General features: G+C 34.6%; 1 protein-coding gene across 4 annotated transcripts in view; it reads right to left on the reverse strand.

Moving 5' to 3' along the window:
- P4HA1 (prolyl 4-hydroxylase subunit alpha 1) overlaps window positions 1-25,475 on the reverse strand; it is a 79,739-nt gene that overhangs the window by 30,387 nt on the left and 23,877 nt on the right. For 2 of the 4 annotated variants that reach the window (XM_014858886.3, XM_014858885.3), the window contains exons 4-7: window positions 24,274-24,425; window positions 21,884-22,021; window positions 4,087-4,326; window positions 1,007-1,203 (exon numbers count right to left, since the gene is read on the reverse strand). In XM_014858886.3, the coding sequence (XP_014714372.1) occupies window positions 1,007-1,203; window positions 4,087-4,326; window positions 21,884-22,021; window positions 24,274-24,425 (727 nt within the window). The remainder of the gene's footprint in view (window positions 1-1,006; window positions 1,204-4,086; window positions 4,327-21,883; window positions 22,022-24,273; window positions 24,426-25,475) is intronic. The other 2 variants (XM_014858888.3, XM_070490208.1) reach the window with 1 other exon arrangement.

Below are 25,475 nucleotides of genomic sequence, written 5' to 3' on the forward strand. Positions count from 1 at the left end.
ATAGATATGATCTACTTATTTGCTGTTAGAGGTTAGGATGTCAACAGTAAGTCATCAAATATCAAAAAGTCATCAATATAAAACACAAAGCCCAGCTTGAGTTTATTAGTAGTAGCGAAAAAGATAAACATTATTCAAATGTTTACACTTAAAAGTGCTTACTTCAAAAACTCACTAACTCCTCCTACATATGCCTGCATTCAGCTGAACACTAGGTACCACATGATACGCCTTAGAAAAGGGTTCCATGATCAATTAATGTTGGGAAACAATGTGTATCATATCCATAATGTACATTATCATGAAAAGGCTCTGAAAAGTTCTGAGCTGAAAAAAACCTATGTTCCCTAAACTTGAACTTTTTTGGTTTAATTATCTATTAACAACCTGAAGCACTGGTACTCAGTTATAAATATATAAATACAATATACAATAAACAAAGGGATTTATAGACACATTTAAGTATTTTAAAGAATAAATGTTAAAGCCAAAATCTGTTGAGAGTCTTTCTGCATTTTTAGTATTTCTTAAACAGACTAAAATATCTCACTAAGCAATCTTGTCAAGGTTGACTAGGAGCAAAACTACAAGAGATTATGGCATAGATGAATCCATTGTTTCACAGGATGGCTTAGAATGGTATATTATTTCTACTCAGGACTGTTGAAACCTTTTTTGCATTAAGACATTAAAAAAACACTTTATCAGTTCCCTTAAATTATCTGATCCTTCACCTTAAAAAAACAAGCCTCTTTTGATCTATGAAAAGAGTGACATTACCAAAAATACATGTAATGGTACATGATTCACAAGATTTATTTTAAAGCTATTTTACTAACAGAGTTAAGTGTGACACCCACAATAAGGTGTTGTGGCATACTCTAACACTTTATGCAGTAATTCTGATTTTTATCACGTAAGCTTAAATACAAAAAAACTCTGATTCTCTCCAGAACTACATACAGCACATACACACACACACACACAATTGGCTTTTCCACTTTACCATTTTGATACCCTCCCCACGGCACAGCATTTCGTACTTCTGTCTCTCTGGCAGGTAATCCACAGCAACCCCTTTTTTCTTTGGTGTGGTTTTCTGATCAGATTGGTCATCTGAAGCAGACTTATTGTCATCTTTTTCTTTGGCCATTATATACTCAAAATATTTTAAGTTACCATTAGCTCTCTGATGTTCAGGATCTATTAGAAGAGAAAGAGCGTGTCCATGAGTAAGTTTACAGTTGTTCAAGCATCAGAATACAAAATTATAAAAACAGAGGATCATACAATTTACCTTCCAAATCAGATGCTTTTGAGAGTGAAAGGAGGCACTAATAAAAATTATTATACCAAAACAAAAGGTATAAACCAGTACTGCCTCCAGTCAATCAGCTCATACAGTCACCCCATATAAAGAGAGTTCTGGAGATGGAAACAGCCATTTATTTCAAAGCAGCAATTACTGCTTCTACTTTGAGAACTTACTAATCAGCCAAAGGAACTATGATCAATTTGACGTCAAATGAATTTTAAAATATTACTCATTCTACTTACTTTAAGCAACAGAAAAGATTTTTCTGAGACTGAAATGTAATCACCATGGGGAAAACAGAGCATACAGTTCAAAGGCAACCTTTACCACAGATACATTATAAACATAGAACATAGCCTACTTTTGAGGGCTGAGTAGACTTCAGTCCCAAAATTCTAAGTGAGACGGAGAAGAGAGACTAAAGATATAATTTTCAAATAAGCCAGAATCCACTAACTGCCTCTGAATTGGTAGTCAGAATTTTTAGCTATCTTTTAGGGGGAAAAGAGGACTACTCCACCCATCCGAGAGGAAAAAATAATCCAAACAACCACACATATACACAAATAAGAAAGGCACAACAATGTAGAAACTTCACTTGTGACATGAACTGAAGTATTGAGGAAATATAGCCTTACATTTGTAAAATATTTCTTGTCTTTGAGAAACTGCTCACAATATATATTGTGATATACGACATGAGCCTAATTTTGTAAATTAAAGGGAAAGAAGTTTGTTGGGGGAAGGAAGTGTATATTAAGGGAAAAAAAATTCTGTGGGGATCTTTGGGTGATTGACTTATGGGCGACTCTTCTATATCTTTTTCTATTTTTAAAATTTTTCTAGAATGAGTAAAGTAGTTTTTAAGTCAGGATAAAAAAATATTAAAAAGGGTATTTGAACTAACATCTTGATTAATTCACTCAACTAAGAAATAATTATCAAAAGTTCATTTTCATAATGTTATAAACTAATGTTACCTCAAAAAAAAAAAGCTTATTTTCAGATGACCAATCCTTTTGAACTGTTTGACTCTTCTAACATAAACATATTTACCTATTCATAAAAATTAATTTTTTTAAAGTTTTAAAGCTTTGTTATATACCAAGGCCACCTAAATGAGCATACAATTCCACCTCCAGAGATTCTGATTCAGTAGGTCTGGGGTAGAGATCAAGAAATTTTCATTTCTTCCGGCCATTTGTGACAACATGGATGCTCCTTGAGGGTATTACACTAAGTGAAGTAAGTCAGAGGGAGAAAGTCAAATACCATATGATCTCACTCATAAATTGAAGATAAAAACAACAACAAACAAACACATAGCAACAGAGATTGGACTGGTGGTTACCAGAGGGGAAGGGCGGAGGGGGCAGGGCAAAAGGGGAGATTAGGCTCACACATGTGGTGATGGACTATAATTGGTTTTTGGGTGGTGAACATGATGTAATCTACACAGAATTCGAAATATATTACGATGTACATCTAAAAGCTATATAATGTTATAATCCAATGTTACTGCAATAAAAAAAATTTTAAATAAAAAAATAAAACAAATTTTCATTTCTAATAAGTATCCAAGTAATTCTGATGCACGTGGCCCCTGGATCATAGAGAAACACTACATCTCCGTTCAAAATACTAGTGGTAAAATTCTCATAAGATATCACATTTTTCTAACATTTGAATATGACAAACATATTTTAAATCTATTTATTTCAAATCACTATTTTTGAGGATGAAATGCAGCAAGCAAAAAACACCCTTGTGGGGCTGGCTTTGTGGCCGAGTGGTTAAGTTCGCGCGCTCCACTGCGGCGGCCCAGGGTTTGGATCCTGGGCGCGGACATGGCACTGCTCGTCAGGCCACGTGGAAGCAGCATCCCACATCCCACAACTAGAAGGACCTGCAACTAAGATATACAACTATGTATGGGGGGTCTGAGGAGATAAAGCAGAAAAAAAAAAGAAGATTGGCAACACAGTTGTTAGCTCTGGTGCCAATCTTTAAGAAAAAAAAAAAAAACCCCTTGAAAGGAAACTGGTTAATTAATTAATATTTAATACGGTAACATGGTAAATAAACATTTTTGACTGAGTTAGCTAGGTTAGGTCCCACTTTTGAAATTCCTGAAGAGTACAGAGCAGAGAAACACAGTCGACATTATAGAACTATTAGGTGAGAAAAATCAGTTGCCATTTATTTAGAAGATAAACAAAGAGGATAAAGCACATCTGATAGATGAGGCTTGTCACTTTTTTTTTGGTGAGGAAGATTGGCCTTGAGGTAACATCTGTTGCCAATCTTCCTCCTTTTGCTTGAGGAAGATTGTTGCTGAGCTAACATCTGTGTCAATCTTCCTCTATTTTGTATGTGTGACGCCACCACAGCATGGCTTGATGAGCACTGTGTAGGTCCGCGCCTGGGATCCAAACTGGTGAACTCCAGGCTGCCAAAGCAGAGCATGTGAACTTAACCACTACGCCACTGGGCTGGTCCCAAGGCTCACAACTTCAACAAACAAAAAGTACCAAAGCTATATGATGAGATATATTGTCATATATCTGAATAATACATATATCTCAGAATTACACATATATATCATCATATAACTTTGGTACTTTTTATATGTATTATTATAATTATTACAAATACAATATAATTATATATTTATTAAATATATAATTATTATAATTATCACATGTATAATTATAATAAAATATATATCTCCCAATATATCTGTAACCTTGAATTAGGCCAAGTTAACATACCTAGTTCAAGAAGCTTCTTTGTGAGCAAAAGGGCCTTATCCAGGTCTCCCTGCTGGTACACTGCATAGCTCAAATAATCCAGAACAGAGACTTTATCAATGGCAGAAACTTCGCCTTCATCCAGCTGCCTTAGTGCTTGTTCCATCCACAGTTCTGTATGGTAATAATCTGCCTCTGTATAGGCCACTTTGCCCAACTCAAAACAATCCTCAACTGTTAGAAAAGATTTGTGTTTTACTCCTATGGAAAGAAAATACAGAGAATTTTAGGAATCTTAATAGACCCTATGTTTATTTAGGACTATATAGCTTTCAAAGTGCTATTTTACTTTCATTTGAACTTCCCAACAATCCTCTGAGGTAGGAAAATCAGGCATTATCCCACGTTTATAAACAAAGGCACCATCTGCAAGGTAATGAAACACAGCAAGAATCACACAGCTAATAGGGTACATGGGACCTAGAGAACCCAAGACTTCAACTATCAGCCATTATACCAAAATGAAAGATCAACCAAGCTGAAGCATACAATTTTCTAACACAGTAGGAATCACCATGTGAGATATATCTATCTTATTGCTAACCAACAATCTGGGCAAGAGAGGAATACACAGGACGAGAGGCAAACCTTTAACTGGCTCCTTCCCCTTTCCCTTCCTCTTCTTTTTCTCTTCCCCACAGCATTAATGATATATAATTTACATACCATAAAGTTCATCCATTTAAAGAATCCAATAGTTTTTAGTATATTCACAGAGTTGTAAAACCATCACCATAATCTAGTTTTAGAATATTTTCATGAACCCAAAAAGAAAACCTGTAACCATTAGCAGTCAATACTCATTATCTGCCCCCTTCCCTGCCCCAGCCCTAGACAACCACTAATCTACCTTCTGTATCTATAGATTTTCCTATTCTAGTTATTTCATATAAATGGAATCATATAACATATTGTCCTTTGTGACTGGCCTTTCACTCAGCATAATGTTTTCAAGGTTCATCCATGGTGTAGCATCCTTTTTATTACCAAATAATAGTCCATTGAATGGACAGACTACATTTTGTTTATCAGCTGATGGACATTTGAGTTGTTTCCACTCTTCCGGCTTTTATGAATAATAATACTGTGAACATTCATGTACAAGTTTTTGTGTGGACATACATTTTCACTACTCTTGAGCATGTACATAGTAGGGGAATTGCTGGGTCCTATGGCAACTCTATGCTTTTCACGAACTGTCAAACTGTTTTCCAAAGTGGCTACACCATTTTACAATCCCACTAGCAATGTACAAGGGTCCCAATGTCTCCACATCCTCGCCAATACTTGTTATTGTCCATCTTCTTTATTACAGCCATTCTGGTGGGTATGAAGTACTACTTCACTGTGGTTTTGATTTGTACTTCCCTAATGATGATATTGAGTTATATTCTTACATGAATACTGTCCAGTTGTATAACATTTTTGGAAAAATATCTATTCAAATCATTTGCCCATTTAAAAATCCAGCTATGTGTCTTTTTATTATTGATTGTTAGAGTTCTTTATATATTCTGAATATAAGGCCCTTATCAGATATATGATTTTCAAATATTTTTTTCCCATTCCGTGGGCTGTCTTTTCACTTTCTTGACAGTGTACTTTAATGCACAGAAATTTTAATTTTGATGAAGCTTAACTTATTAATCTTTTCATTTATCACTTGTGCTTTTGTTGTTGGTATGTCAACTGGTTTCTGAAATGAAACTTCTATCTTAAGAAAAGGAGATAGTTGACAGTTCACATGAGATAAAATAGAAAACCAAAACACTGGGAAAATATTTAGCCTCACTAATCATGAAAGAAATATGAAATTAAAACAATTACGAAAAATATTTTTAAACAATAGCCTACATTTATAGAGGTCTTACTTATTAATGCTTTATTAATGACACATGTCACTCATTTAATCCTCAAAGCAATCCAGATGAGGAACTAAAGTAAAGAGAGGTTAACTATTGTGCTGTAAGTCATACAGCTAAGAGCCAGAATTGGAATCTGCAGATTATGACTCCAGAAGTTTGTGCTCCTAATATTATACCATAAAATGGTAAAATTTAATGGGCAGAAGGAGTAGTAAATTGGTAACTTTACTTTTAATACATTCAGCAATATGAGACAAGAAAAATAATTTTATACCTTATAAATTGATATTATTTCAATTTTTTTTTTTTGAGGAAGATTAGCCCTGAGCTAACATCTGCTGCCGATCCTCCTCTTTTTGCTGAGGAAGGCTGGCCCTGAGCTAACATCTGTGCCTATCTTCCTCTACTTTATATGTGGGACACCTGCCACAGCATGGCGTGCCAAGCAGTGCCATGTCCGCACCCAAGATCCGAACCAGCGAACCCCGGGCCACCGAAGCGGAACGTGTGAACTTAACCACTGCACCACCGGGCCCACCCCTTAATTATTTTTTTGAGTTAATACTAGGGGTTGGGAAAGAAACACCTTGTATACCTGACTTTTGTATCTGAACCAAATATTATAGCTAAAAACTATAATAAGCTAAAAGCAAGGAAATGTATAAGGCAGATAGGTCAACATAATGAAATAGTGTTTTTCATTAAGAAAGATAATTTCAACAGCCATATAGGAAAGCCAGAAAACTCTAGACAGAAATACATCAAAATGTTAAACTATTACCCTGCGGGATGGATTACAAGTAAGTTGTTTCCTAAATCTTTATACACTTTACCTTTTCAAATATTGTAAAATTACCATTACTTTCATAAGAACAAAGAAAAGAGAGAGAAAGAAAGAAATGTAAAAAGTATAACTCAATGTTACATACAAAATGACAGCAACCATATAACATTCCATCTTTATAAACAGTAAATCAGATGAGTTATGTGGAGATTTTTAAGGCCTGAGTATTTTATGTTGTTTTTGGTTTATATCATGTTAAGTGATGGAGAGAGAATTACTTCTGGACCACACATGCTGGGCAGTGGGGGGAAGCTTCTGATATAAAATACCTAGAAATGCTGGGTAAAATATAACAATTATCCACTCATACTATAGCCAAGTTCACAAGAACTAAGCAAATTTCTTGGGGCCAAAACCAAAAAGGAACTTGACGCCCAGAGAAGTAAGCAGAGGATGAAGTTGACCCTAGAAGCAGTCGTCAAATCAGAAACCTAGAAGCTTGATTTTTAACCACCAAGCAAGGGAAAGGAGATAAAGCCTCAGGCCCATGCAAAGTGGCAAGCTGGTCCTGAGAACCCCAAATAAACCAGGTCCTTGAAGAACTACATCTTGAATGAAAGAAAGAACTAGAAAAAACCCTGTCAGCTGACAAACAGAAACAACAAAAGAACTTATTTTTCTCAGTCTGCACTGGAGGTAGGGGGAAAAATCACCTAGAATTCCACATGCAGGCCCTCAGGGAGGTTTTGATTTCAAACTTATGCTATCTTCATGGTCTGGGAAATGAAAGCCAAAAAATTCTCTTAAAGTGGTCATATGATGGTAACGTCATAGGACATCTGGCAGAAGCAACATACATACTCTGCATAACGCATCCTCATCTCAGGTATTGCAATATTCCCACATACAATCTGAAGAAGTGTACACAATCCAAAATTACAAAGTACATGATGACACAAGCCACCATGAGCAAAATCAGCAGAAACTCTTAAAAAACAGTATTAGACATCCCCCAAGTTCTTCAGATATTGTTTTTTTTACCAGATTAAGAATACAAAAACACTACTATTAAAATGTTCAAACAAACAAACAAACAAAAATATGAACAGATAACATAAGACCAGGCAGATTTGAATGGGGAAAAAATAAAACTTCCAGAAATGATAAATATAATCAATGAAATAAAAACTTTTTGGACAGGTTAAACAGCAAGTTAGACACAAGAAAAAAAAGAGAATAATAAACCTAGAAGAAAGAGCTAAACAAATTATCATAGGATAAACTACCCAGGATGCAGGAGAGAGAAGGAATAAATATGAAGTGCTAGTTAAAAGACAAGGAAGAAAAAATAAGAATGTCTAATTGTATCTACTTAGGAGTTCCAGAGAAGACAATAGAGAGAAATGTGGGAGAGGCACTATTTAAAGAAATAATGGTGGACAATTTTCCAGAATTAAAACACATGAAACTTCAGATTCAAGAAGCACAAAGAATCCCAAGCCAAACATAGTACACATAAGGGCTTCTTAAGTTTGTGTTTCAAGGAAGAGGAAAATAATTCTGAAAGGGAAGTTTGAGGTACAAGAAAGAATGATAAACAAAGAAATTAGTAGACATATGAGTCAATCTAAGTTAAAGAAAAGCTGAACTTTCAGATTGGCAAAACTCTCAAAGTTTGACATTTTTTGGTGATCTTGTGGGGAAACAGGCAATCTCATATATTGATGGTGGAAATGCAAAATGATACAACCACTATGGAGGAAAATTGGGACAATAATAGAAAAATTATCCATGCACTTACTCTTTGATTCCAGTGGCATCATTTCTAAAAAGAAATTCCAAAGATCACTTAGCTAAAATACAAAATAACATATGCACAATGCTATTGACAGCATCTTTATAACAGCAAAAGACTGCAAACAAACCAGATGTCCATCAATAGGGGCCTAGTTAAATAAACTATGATACCTCCACAAACGAGAGTAACATGCATCTGTGAAAAGAAATGAGGAGGATTTCTATATATGAAATGAAGTGATATCTAGGGCATATAAATAAACTAAAACACTAAGGTGCAGAAAGTATTTATGCCATGCTGTCTTTTGTGTTTATGTTGAGAGGAAATAGGAATATATATACATTTGCTTATATTTTCAAAAAGAAACAATGGGAACAGAAAAACTAATAAAATCGTAGTTACATACAAGAAGAAAGGAAAGGTTGAAGAGTACAGAAATCAAAGTTGAAGTTCTGTCAATGAAATTTATTAGTACAGTTTGGAGTTTGAAAGACGATAAAAAGTTTTAAGTAATTAAAAATAATATGGGAGAATTGAGTGAAGGTGGTCAAAAGGCACAAACTTCTAGTTAGAAGATAGCTAAGTTCTGGGGATGTAACATACAGCACGGGGACTATAGTTAACAATACTGTATTGTATATTTGAAAGTTGCTAAAAGAGTAGATCTTAAAAGTTCTCATCACAAGAAAAAAATTTTGTAATTATGTGTGGTGAAGGATGTTAACTAATCTTACTATGGTAATCATTTCACAATATATATTGTCATGCATCGCTGAACAAAGAGGATACATTCTAAGAAATGTGTCATTAGGCAATGTCATCACTGCTGTGAACATCACAGAGTGTACTTATATAAACCTAGATGGTACAGCCTCCTACACACCTAGGCTATATGGTACTAATTTTATGGAACCACCATCATATATCCAGTCCGGTATGAATTGAAAGGTCGTTAAGCAGCAAATGACTGTACATATATCAAGTCATTATGTTGTACACCTAAAACTAATACAACGTTATATGTCAATTATATCTTAATTTTTAAAAAAGGTTATTTGGGCATTCCTTTTAAATAAAAACATTAATAACTGCATTTTGCTGTTTTAGCTCTCACATGCTTTTAGCTCATTTGATCCTCATGGCAATTCAACAAAAAAGGTACTATGTCAGGCCCCAAAATGAATACTGACCACTATGCTAGTTATAGTTTCATGTTCCTATACTGGACCACGTGTTAACATGCTTCATTTGTCAACACATTTGTAAATATAACAGATATTTAGAAACCAAAATATAAAAATTTTGAATACTAGAAGAGGACAAAGATAGAATATAAATTAAAACCTGATCCTGTGATATACTTGCTTCTGTGAAAAAGATATAGAAGAACAAGAAGAAGGAGGAAGAGGAGAAGGAGGAGAGGAGAAATTTTTTCCAAATTTTGACACCAATGGTCAAACAGTAATTGTGAGACTCATGGTGGTTTAACATTAGTGTCAAAATAGCCTGTCTTCTAATCCAATTTCTCCTACCCAAATACATGGAGAGACACAGCATGTTCATGGAGTAGAAAATTCTATATTGTTAAAATGGCAATGCTGCCCAAATTCTCCCTAAGATTCAACAAAATCACAATGAAAATTCCTACAGGTACTCTTTTTTAGAAACTGACAAACTGATCCTAAGATTTATATGGAAATTCAAAGAATCTAGAATAGCCAAAGAAATTTTAATGAAGTACATAGTTGGAGGACTTAGTCTACTTGATTTCAATACTTACTATAAAGCTATAGTAATTCAGAGTGTTTGCTATTATTTAAGGATAGACATAAAGATCAATGGAATAGAATCAAGTAAAGGAATAGATCAAGTGATTTTTGACAAAGATGCCAAGGCAATTCAATAGGGAAATGAAAGTCTTTTAAATAAATGTTGTTCAACCAACTAAGTATTCATATTTTAAAAAACAAACATCAATCCCTACTGCCTATCATACACAGAAGTCAACTCAAAACGTATCCTATAGCTTAATGTGAAATCTTACACAATGAAACTTCTAATAATAATAAACTTCTGATAATTAAACTTTATCAAAATTTAAAACTGTTGCTCTTTGAAAGGCACTAATATGAAAACATAAAGACAAAAGACTGGTTAAAAATATTCACAACATATTTATCTGATAAAGGACTTGCATCCTAAATATATAGAGAACTCTTAGAACTCCAAATAATATGAACAGACTCTTCACCAAAGAAGAGATACAAATGGCCAATAAACACATGAAAAGATGTTCAACATCATTAGTTATCAATTTTGACAAAAGTATAACAATGTAAATTGAAACCACACGAGACACCACTATACATCCATTAGACTGGCTAAGATTAAAAAGATTGGACATACCAAGTGTTTGTGAGTATGTGGAGGAACTGGAACTCATACACTGATGATAGGAATATAAAATGATACAACAATTTGGCAGCTTCTTAAAAGTTAAATATATATCTGCCATGCAACCCAGCCATTTCACTCTTAGGTATTTAATCAAGAGAAACAAAAATATTAAATAATAATAATGATAATTAAAAGAATAACAATAAAATAAAAAGAACAATCCCTAAAAGTTGGAAGAAAATATTGAAATGAATGAACCCAACAGTTTAACAAATTGAGGCCATAACCACACAAAGAAAAGAACTACTTCAAGTGCTAATGGCAAGTTAGTGGGCAAGAAGACGAAGAAAATAAAATAAGGAAAGTGATGTTTGCAGAAAACAAGTGTAAAAAGCTTTCATAAAAAGGGCAAATGGAATTTTTTTTTTAAAGTTTGCCACCTGAGCTAACATCTGCTGCCAATCTTTTTTTTCTTCTTCTTCTTCCCAAAGTCCCCCAATACATAGTTGTATATTCTAGTTGTATGTCCTTCTGGTTATGCTATGTGGGATGCTGCCTCAGCACGGCCTGATAAGCATTGCCATGTCAGCGCCCAGGATTCGAACCAGGGAAAACCTGGGCCACCAAAGCGGTGCGCGCAAACTTAACCACTCAGCCACGGGCCAGCTCCCGCAAATAGAATTTGATGAGAAAAAAGAATGAGTTGTAAATTCCTTTGGTTAAAAGGAAGTGGCATGGATGACTGACATTAGCATGTCAAACTAAATGCTGTAATCCAAATTTAAAATAAATTAACACCAAAAAGAGTCCTTCTAATTTATAACAATATAAACTATAATGTATGACAGTATAGGAAAAATTTACTTAGAAATACATTTTTGTGGTTCACCCATAAACTGGGACATTTAATTTAAAAATCCTTACACTTTACAGCAACACTTAGTAGATAAAACTTGATTTGTAACGGAGAAATATGTTTAAAATGCATACACTTGGGAAGTTGGTGTCTTGCATCTAAGGCAATATGGTACACTCTTGGCTGAGTGAGCTCTGGAGATGTGTGGAGAATCCACTGCTTGGCGTAAGTAGCCTTACCAGCTCGCCAAGATAGTGACGCAAGTGACAAGGAGTATGAACAACATTCAACTCCTACTTGAATAAACTGAACTTTATATACAAGGCATTTTCCATACCAAAAAGAAAAAAAATCATAGCTAAAAAAAAAGCATGATGTCTTTGGAAGATATGTAGCTACTCAACAAATCAGGGTTAGGAACAACCTGAAACTAAAGAACAGTCTATATGAACTATAAAGACATTGATGCCAAAATGCATATAACTTATCAGATTTTATATTAAAATATCAACAAAGCATTTCAAAAGATAGGCCCAAACAAGAGGAAGAAACAGACAAAACTAATCGAGGAGTAACACGGAATCAATATAAATCCACTGAAATAAGCATTTCTGTGATTTTTTTGTTTTGTTTTGAGATAATTTTAAAAACAAATCATCCTTCTCCCCAACCCTCACTCTATTATTTCACATCTAGAATGCTACAATTTTAAAGTCTGACAAAACTAAGGGTTGACAAGGATATGAAGAAATGGGAACTCTCATATAGTGCTGGTGAGAGTATAAACTGGTGCCTCTATACTGGAGAACAATCTCGCCACATCTAGTAAAGTTCAAGAAGCATATACCCTGACTTCTTATACCCTAGAGAAACTCATACATGTGTGTTCATGGGCACAAAAAGACATAAACAAGGATGTTTGCTGAAAACTTGTTTGACATAGGAGAAGACTGGAAATAACCTAAATGTCCATCCACACACATAAGAATGTGTGGAAAATAAATCAATTGTGTTATATAATACCATATAGCAGTTAGATGATTATGATCAACATGGATAAATTTACTCAAAAATACTGAGTGAAAAAGGTTGCAAGAAAGATACAAAGAGTATATTATTTGTGTAAAATTTAAAAACACAACAATACAATATATGTAGTAAAGTGTAGAAAGATGGAAGAATACACGTCAAGTTCAGAATCATCATTACCTCTAATAAAGAAGGAAAGATGCACAAGGAGCCTTCACACATATTTGTGATCTTTGATTGTCAACAACAAAGAAAGTTTTGGAGAACAAAAACAGCCTAAAAATTGCTTAGTAGTTGTCTCTAGTATTATTTTTACCATTTATAGGATATAATACTCTTAGGAATTTTAGTCACTCTACTTATAAGGAATTTGCCTGAAAGGAAAATTCAGTAAGAACTAGCCCAAAACAGTGACTTGAAGAGGAAGAAAAGTCAATAAGCGCTAAAAAGTGCGTGAGAAAGGATGAATATTGCCCCAATGAAAAACAATTACACATATTCTCGAAGTGTTTTATTTTCAGCCACTCTCTATGAAAGTATTACCAACTGATTTCTAGATTAAAGGGTATGTACTCAGGGGACCCAATTAATTTCCTAAGACTAAACACAGCAAAATCAGGGTTAAATAATATTCAATGCCATTTTGATGGGACAATAATAAAGTTTTAAACAGAAAGAAATATTGTAAACTAAATGAAATTCATTATCCCCGCATACACCAAACCTGCTTCTTTTGTGTTGTCTATTTTGCTGAATGGAACCCATCTAGTTTTTCAAGCCAGAAACCCATATCAAGTCCACCATCAAATTCTACCATTCCACCTTCTAAGTAGCTTGATAACCTATTCATTTCTCTCCATACCCACTGGCAACCACTTTCATCTCTTACTTAAATTTTGACAACAACCTCTTCCCTAATTTCTTTGTCCCTACCCCAGGCCCCAATCCAATCTCCATTCTGCAGCCAGAATGATATTTCTAAAATGAGACTCATATAACTTCCCTGCTTAAAACTTTTCAATGGCTCCTCCTTGCTCTCAGAACAGTTCAGACTCCTCAATATGGCTTACAAAGCCCTTTAAGGGATGGCTTCTGCTTACCTATCTAGCGTCATCTCTCACTACTCTCACAAAACCAAATGCCCATCCCCGCCTCATGCACTCACCTCTAAAACTACTTGTCAGATATCTGATTTAATATGCACTCTCCTCTCTGGACTTTATACATGTTCTCTCTGCTTAGATTACTTTCCTCAAGTCCACTGTTTTCCCCTTTCCCCTATTTTCCTGGCTAATTCCTTGCCCATTATATCTCAATTGTTTTTAATGTTGTGTCTTCCAGGAAGTCTATCTTTACACCTCTTATCAAGTCCAGAATTAAGTTTCCTTCTATAAGCTCTCACAGTATCCTAAATTATCCTCATCTAGCATTCATCATACTCTGTCATAAGACTATAAGTACCCTAAAGGCAAGAGCAGAGTCTCGTGAAGTTAGAAATCAGTAACACAAGTAAAACTGGAAAATTAAAAAATATGTGGAAATTAATAAACATCTTCTCCAATCATAATGCTATACAGCTAGAAATTAATTACAAGAAAAAAAGCTGAGAAAGGCACAAGGACATGGAGACTAAACAATATGCTATTGAACAAGCAATGCATCATTGAAGAAATTAAAGAAGAAATCAAAAAATACCTGGAGACAAATGAAAATGAGAACATGCCATAGCAACTCCTATGGGATACAGCAAAAGCTGTATTAAGAGGAAAATTCATCGCAATACAGGCACATCTTAACAAACAAGAAAAATCCCAAATAAGCAATCTTAAACTACACCTAACTGAATTAGAGAAAGAACAAACAAGGCCCAAAGTCAGCAGAAGGAGAGAAATAATAAAAATCAATGTAGAAGTAAATGCTATTGAAACAAAAAAGGCAGTAGAAAGGATCAATGAAACACAGAGCTGGTTCTTTGAGAAGATAAATAAAACTGACAAACCCCTAGCCAGACTTACAAACAAAAAAAGAAAGAAAGCTCAAATAAACAAAATCAGAAATGAAAGAGGAGAAATAACAACAGACTCTGCAGAAATACAATGGATTATAAGAGAATAGTACGAAAAACTATATGCCAACAAAAAGGATAACCTAAAGGAAATGGATAAATTCTTGGACTCCTACAATCTCCCAAAGCTCACTCGAGAAGAAGCAGACAATTTGAACAGACCAATCACAAGGAAAGAGATCGAAACAGCAATCAAAAGCATCCCAAAGAATAAAACCCCAGGACCAGGTGGTTTTCCTGGGGAATTCTACCAAACTTTCAGAGAGGATTTAATACCTATACTTTGCAAGCTATTCCAAAACATTAGGGAGGACGGAACACTTCCTAACACATTCTACGAGGCCAACATCACGCTGATACCAAAGACTGACAAGGATAGCACAAAAGAAGAGAACTACAGGCCAATATCGCTGATGAACACAGGTGGAAAAATTCTCAACAAAATTTTGGCAACCCAAATTCAGCAATTCAACAAAAGGATAATACATCATGATCAAGTGGGATTCATAGCAGGGACACAAGAATGGTTCAACATCCGCAAATCAATCAACGTGATACACCACATCAACAAACTGAGGAATAAAAACCACATGATCATCTCATAGATGCAGAGAAAGCATTTGACAAGATCCAACAGCCATTTATGATAAAAAACTCTGAACAAAATGGGCATAGAAGGAAACTACCTCAACATAATAAAGGCCACATATGACAAACCCACAGCCAACATCATACTCAATGGGCAAAAACTGAGCACCATCCCCCTGCAAACAGGAACGAGACAAGGATGCCCTCTATCACCACTCTTATTTAACATAGTACTGGAGGTTTTGGCCACAGCAATTAGGCAAGAGAAAGGAATAAAAGGAATCCAACTGGGAGGGAAGAAGTGAAATTCTCACTGTTTGCAGATGACATGATCTTATATACAGAAAACCCCAAAGAATCCATTGGAAAACTTTTAGAAGTAATCAACAACTACAGCAAATTTGCAGGGTATAAAATCAATTTACATAAATCAGTAGCATTTCTATACTCTAATAACGAACTAACAGAAAATGAACTCAAGAACACAATACCATTCACAATTGCAACAAAAAGAAAATACCTCGGGTGAATTTAACTAAGGAAGTGGAAGACCTATACAACGAAAATTACAAGGCTTTTCTGAAAGAAATGGATGAAGACATAAAGAGATGGAAAGACATTCCATGTACATGCATTGGAAGAATAAACATAGTTAAAATATCCATTCTACCTAAAGCAATCTACAGATTCACAACATCCCAATCAGAATCCCAATGACATTCTTTACAGAATTAGAACAAAGAATCCTAAAATTCATATGGGGCAACAAAAGACCCCGAATTGCTAAAGCAATCCTGAGAAAAAAGAACACAGCTGGAGGCATCACAATCCCTGACTTCAAAACATACTACAAAGCTACAGTAATCAAAACAGCATGGTACTGGTACAAAAACAGGTACACAGATCAATGGAACAGAATTGAAAGCCTAGGAATAAAACTACACATCTACGGACAGCTAATCTTCAACAATGGAGCTGAGGGCATCCAATGGAGAAAAGAAAGTCTTTTCAACAAATGATCCTGGGAAAACTGGAAAGCCACATGTAAAGAATGAAAATTGACCATTCTCTCTCACCATTCACCAAAAAAACTCAAAATGGATCAAAGACCTAAAGCTGAGACCTGAAACCATAAGGCTTCCAGAAAAAAATGCAGGCAGTACACTCTTTGACATCAGTATTAAAAGGATCTTTTTGGACACCATGTCTTCTCAGAGAAGGGAAACAACAGAAAGAATAAACAAATGGGACTTCAGCAGACTACAGAGCTTCTTCAAGGCAAAGGAAAACAGGATTGAAACAAAAAAACAACCCACTAACTGGGAAAAAATATTTGCAAGTTATACATACAACAACGGCTTAATCTCCATAATATATAAAGAACTCACACAACTCAACAACAAAAAATCAAACAACCCGATGAACAAATGGGCAGGAGACATGAACAGACATTTCTCCAAAGAAAATATATGGATGGACAATAGGCGCACGAAAAGATGTTCATCATCGCTGATCATCAGGAAAACGAAAATCAAAACTACACTAAGATATCACCTTACACCCAATAGAATGACAAAAATAACTAAAACAAATAGTAACAAATGTTGGAGAGGTTGTGGAGAAAAAGAAACCCTCATACACTGCTGGTAGGAATGCAAACTGGTACAGCCACTGTGGAAAACAGTATGGAGAGTCCTCAAAAAATTAAAAATAGAACTACCATATGACCCAGCTATCCCACTACTGGGTATTTATCCAAAGAGTTTGAAGTCAGCAATTCGAAAAGTCCCATGCAGCCCATTGTTCATTGCAGCATTATTTACAACAGCCAAGATGTGGAAGCAACTTAAGTGCCCATCAAAAGATGATTGGATAAAGAAGATGTGGTATATATATATATAATGGAATACTACTCAGCTGTAAAAAAGAACAAAATCGTCCCATTTGCAATAACATGGATGGACCTTGAGGGAATTATGTTAAGTGAAATAAGCCAGATAGAGAAGGACAATCTCTGTATGACTCCACGCATATGAGGAATTTAAAAATGTAGACAAAGAGAACAGATTGGTGGCTACCAGGGGAACGGTGGGGTGCGGGGTGGGCACAAAGGGTGAAGGGGTGCACCTACAACATGAATGACAAACAATAATGGACAACTGAAATTTCACAAGATTGTAACCTATCATTAACTCAATAAAAATTTTTAAAAAAACAAAAAAAAAAGTGGACATTAAACAACACACTCTTAAATAATCAATGGATCACAGAAGTCACAGGAGAAATTAAAAAATACTTAAAGACAAATGAAAATGAAAACACAACATACCACAAGTTATACACAACTCAGTGAAAGCAGCACTAAGGGAGAAACTTAGTTATAAATACTGACATTAAAAAATAAGAAAGATCTCAAATCAACAACCTAACTTTATAGCTTAAGAAACTAGAAAAACAAGAACAAACTAAACCCAAAGCTAGCAGAGGAAACAAAATATTAGAGCAGAGGTAAATTAAATAGAGAATGGAAAAACAACAGAGAAAATTAATGAAACCAAAAGTTGATTCTTTGAAAAGATCAACAAAATTTACAATCCTTTACCTAAAAGGACTAAAAAAAAAAAGAGAGAGAGAAGATTCAAATTACTAAAATCAGAAATGAAAGTGGGGACATTACTACCAACTCTACAGAAATACAAAGGATTCTAAGAGAGTACTATGAAAAATTGTACACCAATAAACTGGATAACTGAGATGAAGTGGACAAATTTCTCAAAACACAAAACATATGAAGACTAAGAAAGGAATAGAAAATCTAATTAGACCTATAACTAGTAAGGAGACTGAATCAATAATCAAAAGTCTCCTGACAAAGAAAAGCCCTGGACCTGATGGCTTCATTAGAAAATTCTATCAAACATTTAAGAAGAATTAATACCAATCCTTCTCAAAGTTTTCTAAAAAATTGAAGAGGAGAGAACAGTTCCTAACTCATTCTATGAGGCCAGCATTACCCTTATACCAAAGCCAGATAAAGACACTACAAGAAAAACAACTACAGACCAATAACCCTTAGAAACATCAATGCAAAAATCCTCCACAAAATGCTAGCAAACAGAATTCAGCAGCATATTCAAAGGATTATACACCATGACCAAGTGGGATTTATTCCTGGAATGCAAGGATATTTCAACATGCGAAAATTGATCCATGTAATATACCACATTAATAGAATAAGGGGAAAAAAAACCACATGATCATCTCAATTGATTCAGAAAAAGCATTTGACAAAATTCAACACTCTTTCATAATAAAAAACACTCAACAAACTAGGAATAGAAGGAAACTATCTTAACATAATAAAAGATATATCTGAAAAACCCACAGCATACATACTCAGTGGTGAAAGACTGAAAGCTTCTCCTTTAAGTCAAGAACAAGGATGCCCACCTTCGACACTTCTATTCAGCTTAGTAGTGTAAATTATAGCCAGAGCAATTAAGCAAGAAAAAGCAATCCAAGTTGAAAAGGAAGAAGTGAAACGATCTCTGTTTGCAGATGATATTATCTTACATGTAGAAAACCCTAAAGATTCCACAAAAAAAACTGTTAGAGCTAATAAATGAATTCAGCTACGTAGCAGGATACAAAGTCAACACACAAAAATTAGTTGCATTTCTATAGACTAACAACGAACAACCTGAAAAGAAAATTACTAAAACAATTCTAAGAGCAAAATACTTAGGAATTAACCAAGAAAATGAAAGAATTGTGCAATGAAAACTACAAAATATTGCTGAAAGAAATTAAAGAAGACAAACGAAAACACATCCCATGTCCATGGATTGGAAGACTTAATATTGTTAAAATGTCAATAATACTCAACGTGATCTACAGATTCAATGCAATCCCTATCAAAATCTCGATGATGTTTTTTTGAAGAACTGGAAAAACTCATCCTAAAATACATATGGAATCTCAAGGGATCCTGAATAGCCAAAACCATCGTGAAAAAGAACAAAACTGGAGGACTCACACTCCCTGATTTCAAAACTTACTACAAAGCTACAGTTAGCAAAATAGTGTGGTAGTGGCATCTAGACTGACATATAAATCAATGGAATAGAATGAAGAGCCCAGAAATAAACCCTAACATAGAAGTCAAATGATTTTTGATAAGGATACCAAGACCATTCAATGGGAAAAGGTCAGCCTTTTCAACAAATGGTGCTGGGAAAACTGGATAACCACATGCAAAAGAATGTAGCTGGATCTTTACCCAACACCATATGTAAAAGTTAACTCAAAAAGAATCAAGGACCTAAATGTAAGACTTAAAACAATAAAACTCTTAGAAGAAAACACAGGACAAAAGCTTCATGACATTGGATTGGGCAAGGATTTTTTGCATATGGCCCTAAAGGCATAAGCACCAAAAGAAAAAAGAAACAAGGTGGATTTCTTGAAAATTTTAAAATGTTGTGCATCGAAAGACAATATCAACAGAGTATAACAGTAACCCACAGAATGGGAGAAACTGCTTGCAAATAATATATCTCATAAGGGATTAATATCCAGAATATATACAGAACTCCTAAAACTCAACAACAACAAACAAAAACAACCCACTTAAAAAATTAGCAAAGGACTTGAATAGACATTTCTCCAAAGAAGATATAAAGATGGCTGCTAAGCACACGAAAACATGCCCAGCATTACCGACAATTAGGCAAATGCAAAACTACAACAAGTTACCACCTCACACCCATTAGGAAGGCTACTAAAAAAACAAGAGGAAATAACAAGTGTTGGCAAGGATGTGGAGAAATTGGGACCCTGTACACTGTTGGTGGGAATGTAAAATGGTATATCTACTATGGAAAAGAGTATGGCAGTTCCCTCAAAAAGTTAAAAATAGAATTACCATATGATCCAGCAGTTCTATTTCTGGGTATGTACCCAAAGAACAGAAGGCAGGGTCTTGAAGAGATATTTGCACACCCATGTTCATAGCAGCATTGTTCACACAATAGCCAAAATGTGGAAGCAACCCAAGTGTCCACCAAAAGAGGAATGGATAAGCAAAATGTGGTATAAACATACAATGGATTATTATTCAGCCTTAAAAAGGGAGGAAATCCTGACATATGCTACAACACGGATAACCCTTGAGGACATTATGCTAAGTGAAATAAGCCAGTCACAGAAAGACACTGCATGATTCCGCTTATGTGATACATGTTGTTGTTAGAGCTGGTAAGTCAATTCTGTCTCCTAGTAACCCTGTGTACAGCAGAGTGGAACCCTGCCCGGTTTTTTTTGTGCCTTCTTCTCACCTTCCTTCTATATCGGATAATGCTCCAATGCTATTCACAGGGTTTCTGTGGCCAATTCTTTTGGAAGTGGGTGGCCAGGTACTTCTTCCTAATCTGTCTAGTTGGGAAGCTCCGCTGAAACCTGTCTACCATGGGTGACCTTGCTGGTATTTGAAATACTGGTGGCAGAGCTCTCAGCATCACAGCAACACACAGCCACCACAGTAATGACAACTAACGGACGGGTGGTGGGGTTCCCTGACTGGTAAACAAACCAGGTCACGGTAATGAGAGCATTGAATCTTAATCACCAGACCACTGGGGCTGGCTATCAGGTACTTAAAGAGTAATCAAAATCAGAGGCAGAAAGTAGAATGATGGTTGCCAGGGGCTGGGGAAAGAGGGGAATGGAGGGTTATTGTTTAATGGGTGTAGAGTTTTAGCTTTACAATATGAAAAAAGCTATGGAGACGGATGCTGGTGACAGTTGCACAACAATGTGAATGTACTTAATGCCACTAAACTACACATTTAAAATTTATTAAGATGTAAATTCTGTTATGTTTTGCACAATAAAAAAAATTTTTTAAGCAAATTATGAAGTCAGCTGTAACTTTAAAAAAAGAGGGTTTTGCCAAAAATAGGTCAGAAAGCAGGATTTTCCATACTGAAAAATAGTTTAAAAAGCTGTGAATAACCAACATGTCTGGGTTTTTAAATTATTGAACTGATAAACTTTGATTACCAATTCGCTATAACTTTACACACAAACACTAGGTGTTCTAAAGAAAAATATTTGGAAAAATGTTTCTTTTCTTACATGCTAAAATTGCCTACTTAAGTTAGTCCCTATAATTATGAGCTTTCAAAGTAACAAGCTAGAAGCTTATCCATAACTTTTAAGCCCTAGAGAAAGGAGGGTTGTTTTGTTCTCAAAGGCTGTAAAACAAACTAAAGTTAAAAATCTTGAAATACAAAAGGCTTTTTTACATTAACATTGTCCTAATGACTGACCAGAGAAGCCAAGTGATAGGTGTTTTATATACTAGAAGAATTTTTACCTGGAAGATTACCCTTTGAGATAGTATCTGTATCCAAATTGTAGGTGTCCTGGAGACGCAACAGAGCTTTGGCTGCCCCAACCTGATCTTCATCGTTAGGAAAGTACTGTCTCTGAATAGTTAGGTTAGAGATAAAGCCTTGAAATGGGAGGGAAGAAAAAAAAAGACTCTAGAAAGTCACAGACTTCCAATTTCCAAAACAGTGTCTTTACAAGGATTTTCAAAATTTATTTTATGATAATTTCCCACCATATCATCAAAGTTCCACATGCTCAACAGGAAAAAATTAAATACACTGAATGAGACTTGACACACCTCTAACTTGTTTAATCTTCCCCAATACTTTCTAATGTTGTTTAAGTAATCTGAGGTCACTGCATAAATTAAATCTGTATTAGTAGGTAAAGATCAACTAACATAATGACTGAGTTTTTAGTTACATAATATAGCCTCCACTAAACTTGAAAAATGAACAAATTCATGGATTTGAAAATGACATTCATTGGCAACCAATTATAGTTTCAGATAACAGATGGTAAGTAAAATGTATGCTCTTAAATAAAGTTCTGTCTTCTTCCATGTGCTGCCCATCACATAAATATGTAAATATATAAAGTTTGGTGGAATTCTTTGAAAGGAAAAAAGAGATATTAATTATTTATTTAAGATCATCAGGTAAACTACTTTATTAAAATATATTTAGATCTGTTTAATTATTGAATATAGTGTTCATCAATCAAGATTTGCTCTATATAAAACCTAATTTTAATTTTAAAAGGTTTTATATAAAATATAGCAGAAATCAAACTAATTACTGATAACTTTATAACCTTTAAGGAGAATGGATGCTAAATACTCCTTAGGAACCAAAACAACAAAAACAAAAAGTGATTTAAAATTTTAATAATATACATGCCATCACTTGCAAATAAAACAACAAAAAGTGATTTAAAATTTTGATAATATACATGTCATCACTTGCAAATAAAAGTTAAATATGAGACGTCTCACCCCTCTTATTTAATTATAATCAACTATGTAGATTTTGATCAGCAAAAAGCCAGGCATTTTTATGTTAATGGAAATGTATGAATGAACAACTAGCTGGAAGAAGGCTAAAGTTCATATCAAGCATGTTTCTCAGTTTTAAGACCAACTCTCAGTCACAATATCCACGTGGAATTTTACAAGCAAGTTTTACAAGTTTTATAGAAGACTGTGATGCTGCTTAAATCCTCTCTAATAAAAAGAGAAAAAATACATATATTATAGCATTATGGGATGACTATCACAGATTAAAACACCAAAGTCTCAAGGTTTACCTTATAAAAGAACTTAGGTTATACAAGTCATTACCTGAGAATTTAAAATAAATAAATAAATATGTATGTGTGTATATACATGTATATATAAGTATATGTATATACACACACACACCACTTTAAAAACGTTCTCTGTTGTTACAGAGGCAAGCAAAACAATCACAGGTATTTCCCTCCTACTGTGAAGAAGTATTCACAAGTGCCTGCCTTAATTTTTCTTTTCAAGGTTTCCTGTCCTATGCCTAATAGTTTACTTTACTGTTCACAAACACTTGTAAGCACCCTTGGAGTATTTCATCTACATAGCTATAGCTACCTTAGTTCTCACCCTCTCTCCCCTCCTTTTTTTTTTTTTTTGCCATTTTGAGTCATTCAGCAAATATGTGAGCCTCTACTGCATACTAAGCATAATTCCAGACTTAGTTTTCAGCGTCTGTTACTAAAATATCTAAAACACCTCAATACTCCAACTACAATTTTATTGTTTCAATTAGAAAGACATTCATTATTACTGTTCTGAACCTCAGTTTTTAAATGTATTATCTACAACAAGTAAAACAATCCTAAGCTTCAGTATACTATGTAGAACACAGCTAACATTTTTCCTTATAGTACCACTCCCAATACATTAAAAATTGATTAGAACATGATTTACCCATAAATTTTTAGTCTGAAAGTAATCCTAAAATGAAACTGATAACCCTAAAAATGAAACTATATGCCAAATAATTGATTCATTTTTTTATAGATTTCAAAGCAAACAGCACCAGTGTTAGTCATCAACAGCAGAAATTACTTCCTTTTTTTTACAATACAGCTTTATTTTTATTTCTTTGTTTCCAGTTTTCATTCATCTTATATTTTTTATATCAAGGAATTCAGGATCTAGACTAAATTAACGCTAAATTCACAAATCAAACACAACCCTTCAGTTACAACACTGAACACTTTATGTTCTGGGAAATGAATTTATCACTACTTTTGGCATTTCTATAGGTGGGAGCAATACTGACTTACATTTTTGGGTGCGGGGAGGGGGGAGTTCATTAGTCTTACCATCTGACTTACCATCTGACATATCCTTAAGGACCAGATTCTCTAACTCACTCCACTCAGTATTCAAACGTTTCATTAACTTGAATGCATTTACAGGGTGCCCAACAAATCCTTCTGGATCTTTTGTCGCTGTGCTGGTTAGCCGATCTAACTTCTCTGCCCACCTATATATATAAGACATATGAATGGAGTATACACACACTTAATAAAGAAAAACACAATTTAGTATTCACAAAAAAAGACTAGATTAGAGGTTTCTAAGTTAAAACTATATCTAAAAATTATTTTTAAAGTAAAATTATAAAGTTTTTTTAAACAGCAAAAAGCTCTTATGAATAAAATATAGCTTGGCAGAATCAAAATATAACTATAAGACTTTTCATTTTAGTTTTGTTTCTTCCTGGAAGCTTAGTAAAAGCTTCTTAGTAAAAGTTATGACTGGTTCTCTCTAGTAAGAGTCTAAACATTCATTTCCCCACAGGTCCAGAAAGCCAAATAATTGATCATTACAAAGCAGAAATTAGCCCAATCCAAATTCAGTTACATGTTCATTTAAATCAAACTTTTACATTCAGTACCCAGAAACTATATCTTAAAACAAAAAATGTTGAATACTTAGCTTCTCATTAAACAAAAGAGAGGAATTCTCAGGTCAGCATTAACCATGAACCTGAGTCAATTAAAAATAAACTAGCATTTGAAGAAAAACTCTATCAATTAAATAATACTAACCATACTTATCACTGTAATCTCTAGAATGAACCACAGGAGTGAAAGATAAATAGAACTGAAAAATTGCTCCAGAAGAGGTTAGAGGAAGACATAAAATATTAGCAACCATTTTCAAAAATTGTCAGTCAACAACTCATACCACTTATATATTTTTTTTCCAAAGATCAGCACCCGCACTAACATCTGTTGCCAATCTTTTTTTTTTTCTTCTTCTTCTTCTTCTTCTCCCCAAAGACCCCCGATACATAGTTGTATAATCTAGTTGTGAGTGTCTTTAGTTGTGCAATATGGGACGCCACCCGAACATGACCTGATGAGCGGTGCCATGTCCGCGCCCAGGATCCGAACTGGTGAAACCCTGGGCTGCTGAAGTGGAGCGCGGGAACTTAACCACTCGGCCACGGGGCCAGCCCCCCCATACCACTTATATTCTTATCTCAATCCATATTCTTCCATGTGAACTCTTGGCCCAGCTCTAACTC

Source organism: Equus asinus, chromosome 2 (assembly GCF_041296235.1).
Source record: "Equus asinus isolate D_3611 breed Donkey chromosome 2, EquAss-T2T_v2, whole genome shotgun sequence".
Taxonomy (NCBI): domain Eukaryota; kingdom Metazoa; phylum Chordata; class Mammalia; order Perissodactyla; family Equidae; genus Equus; species Equus asinus.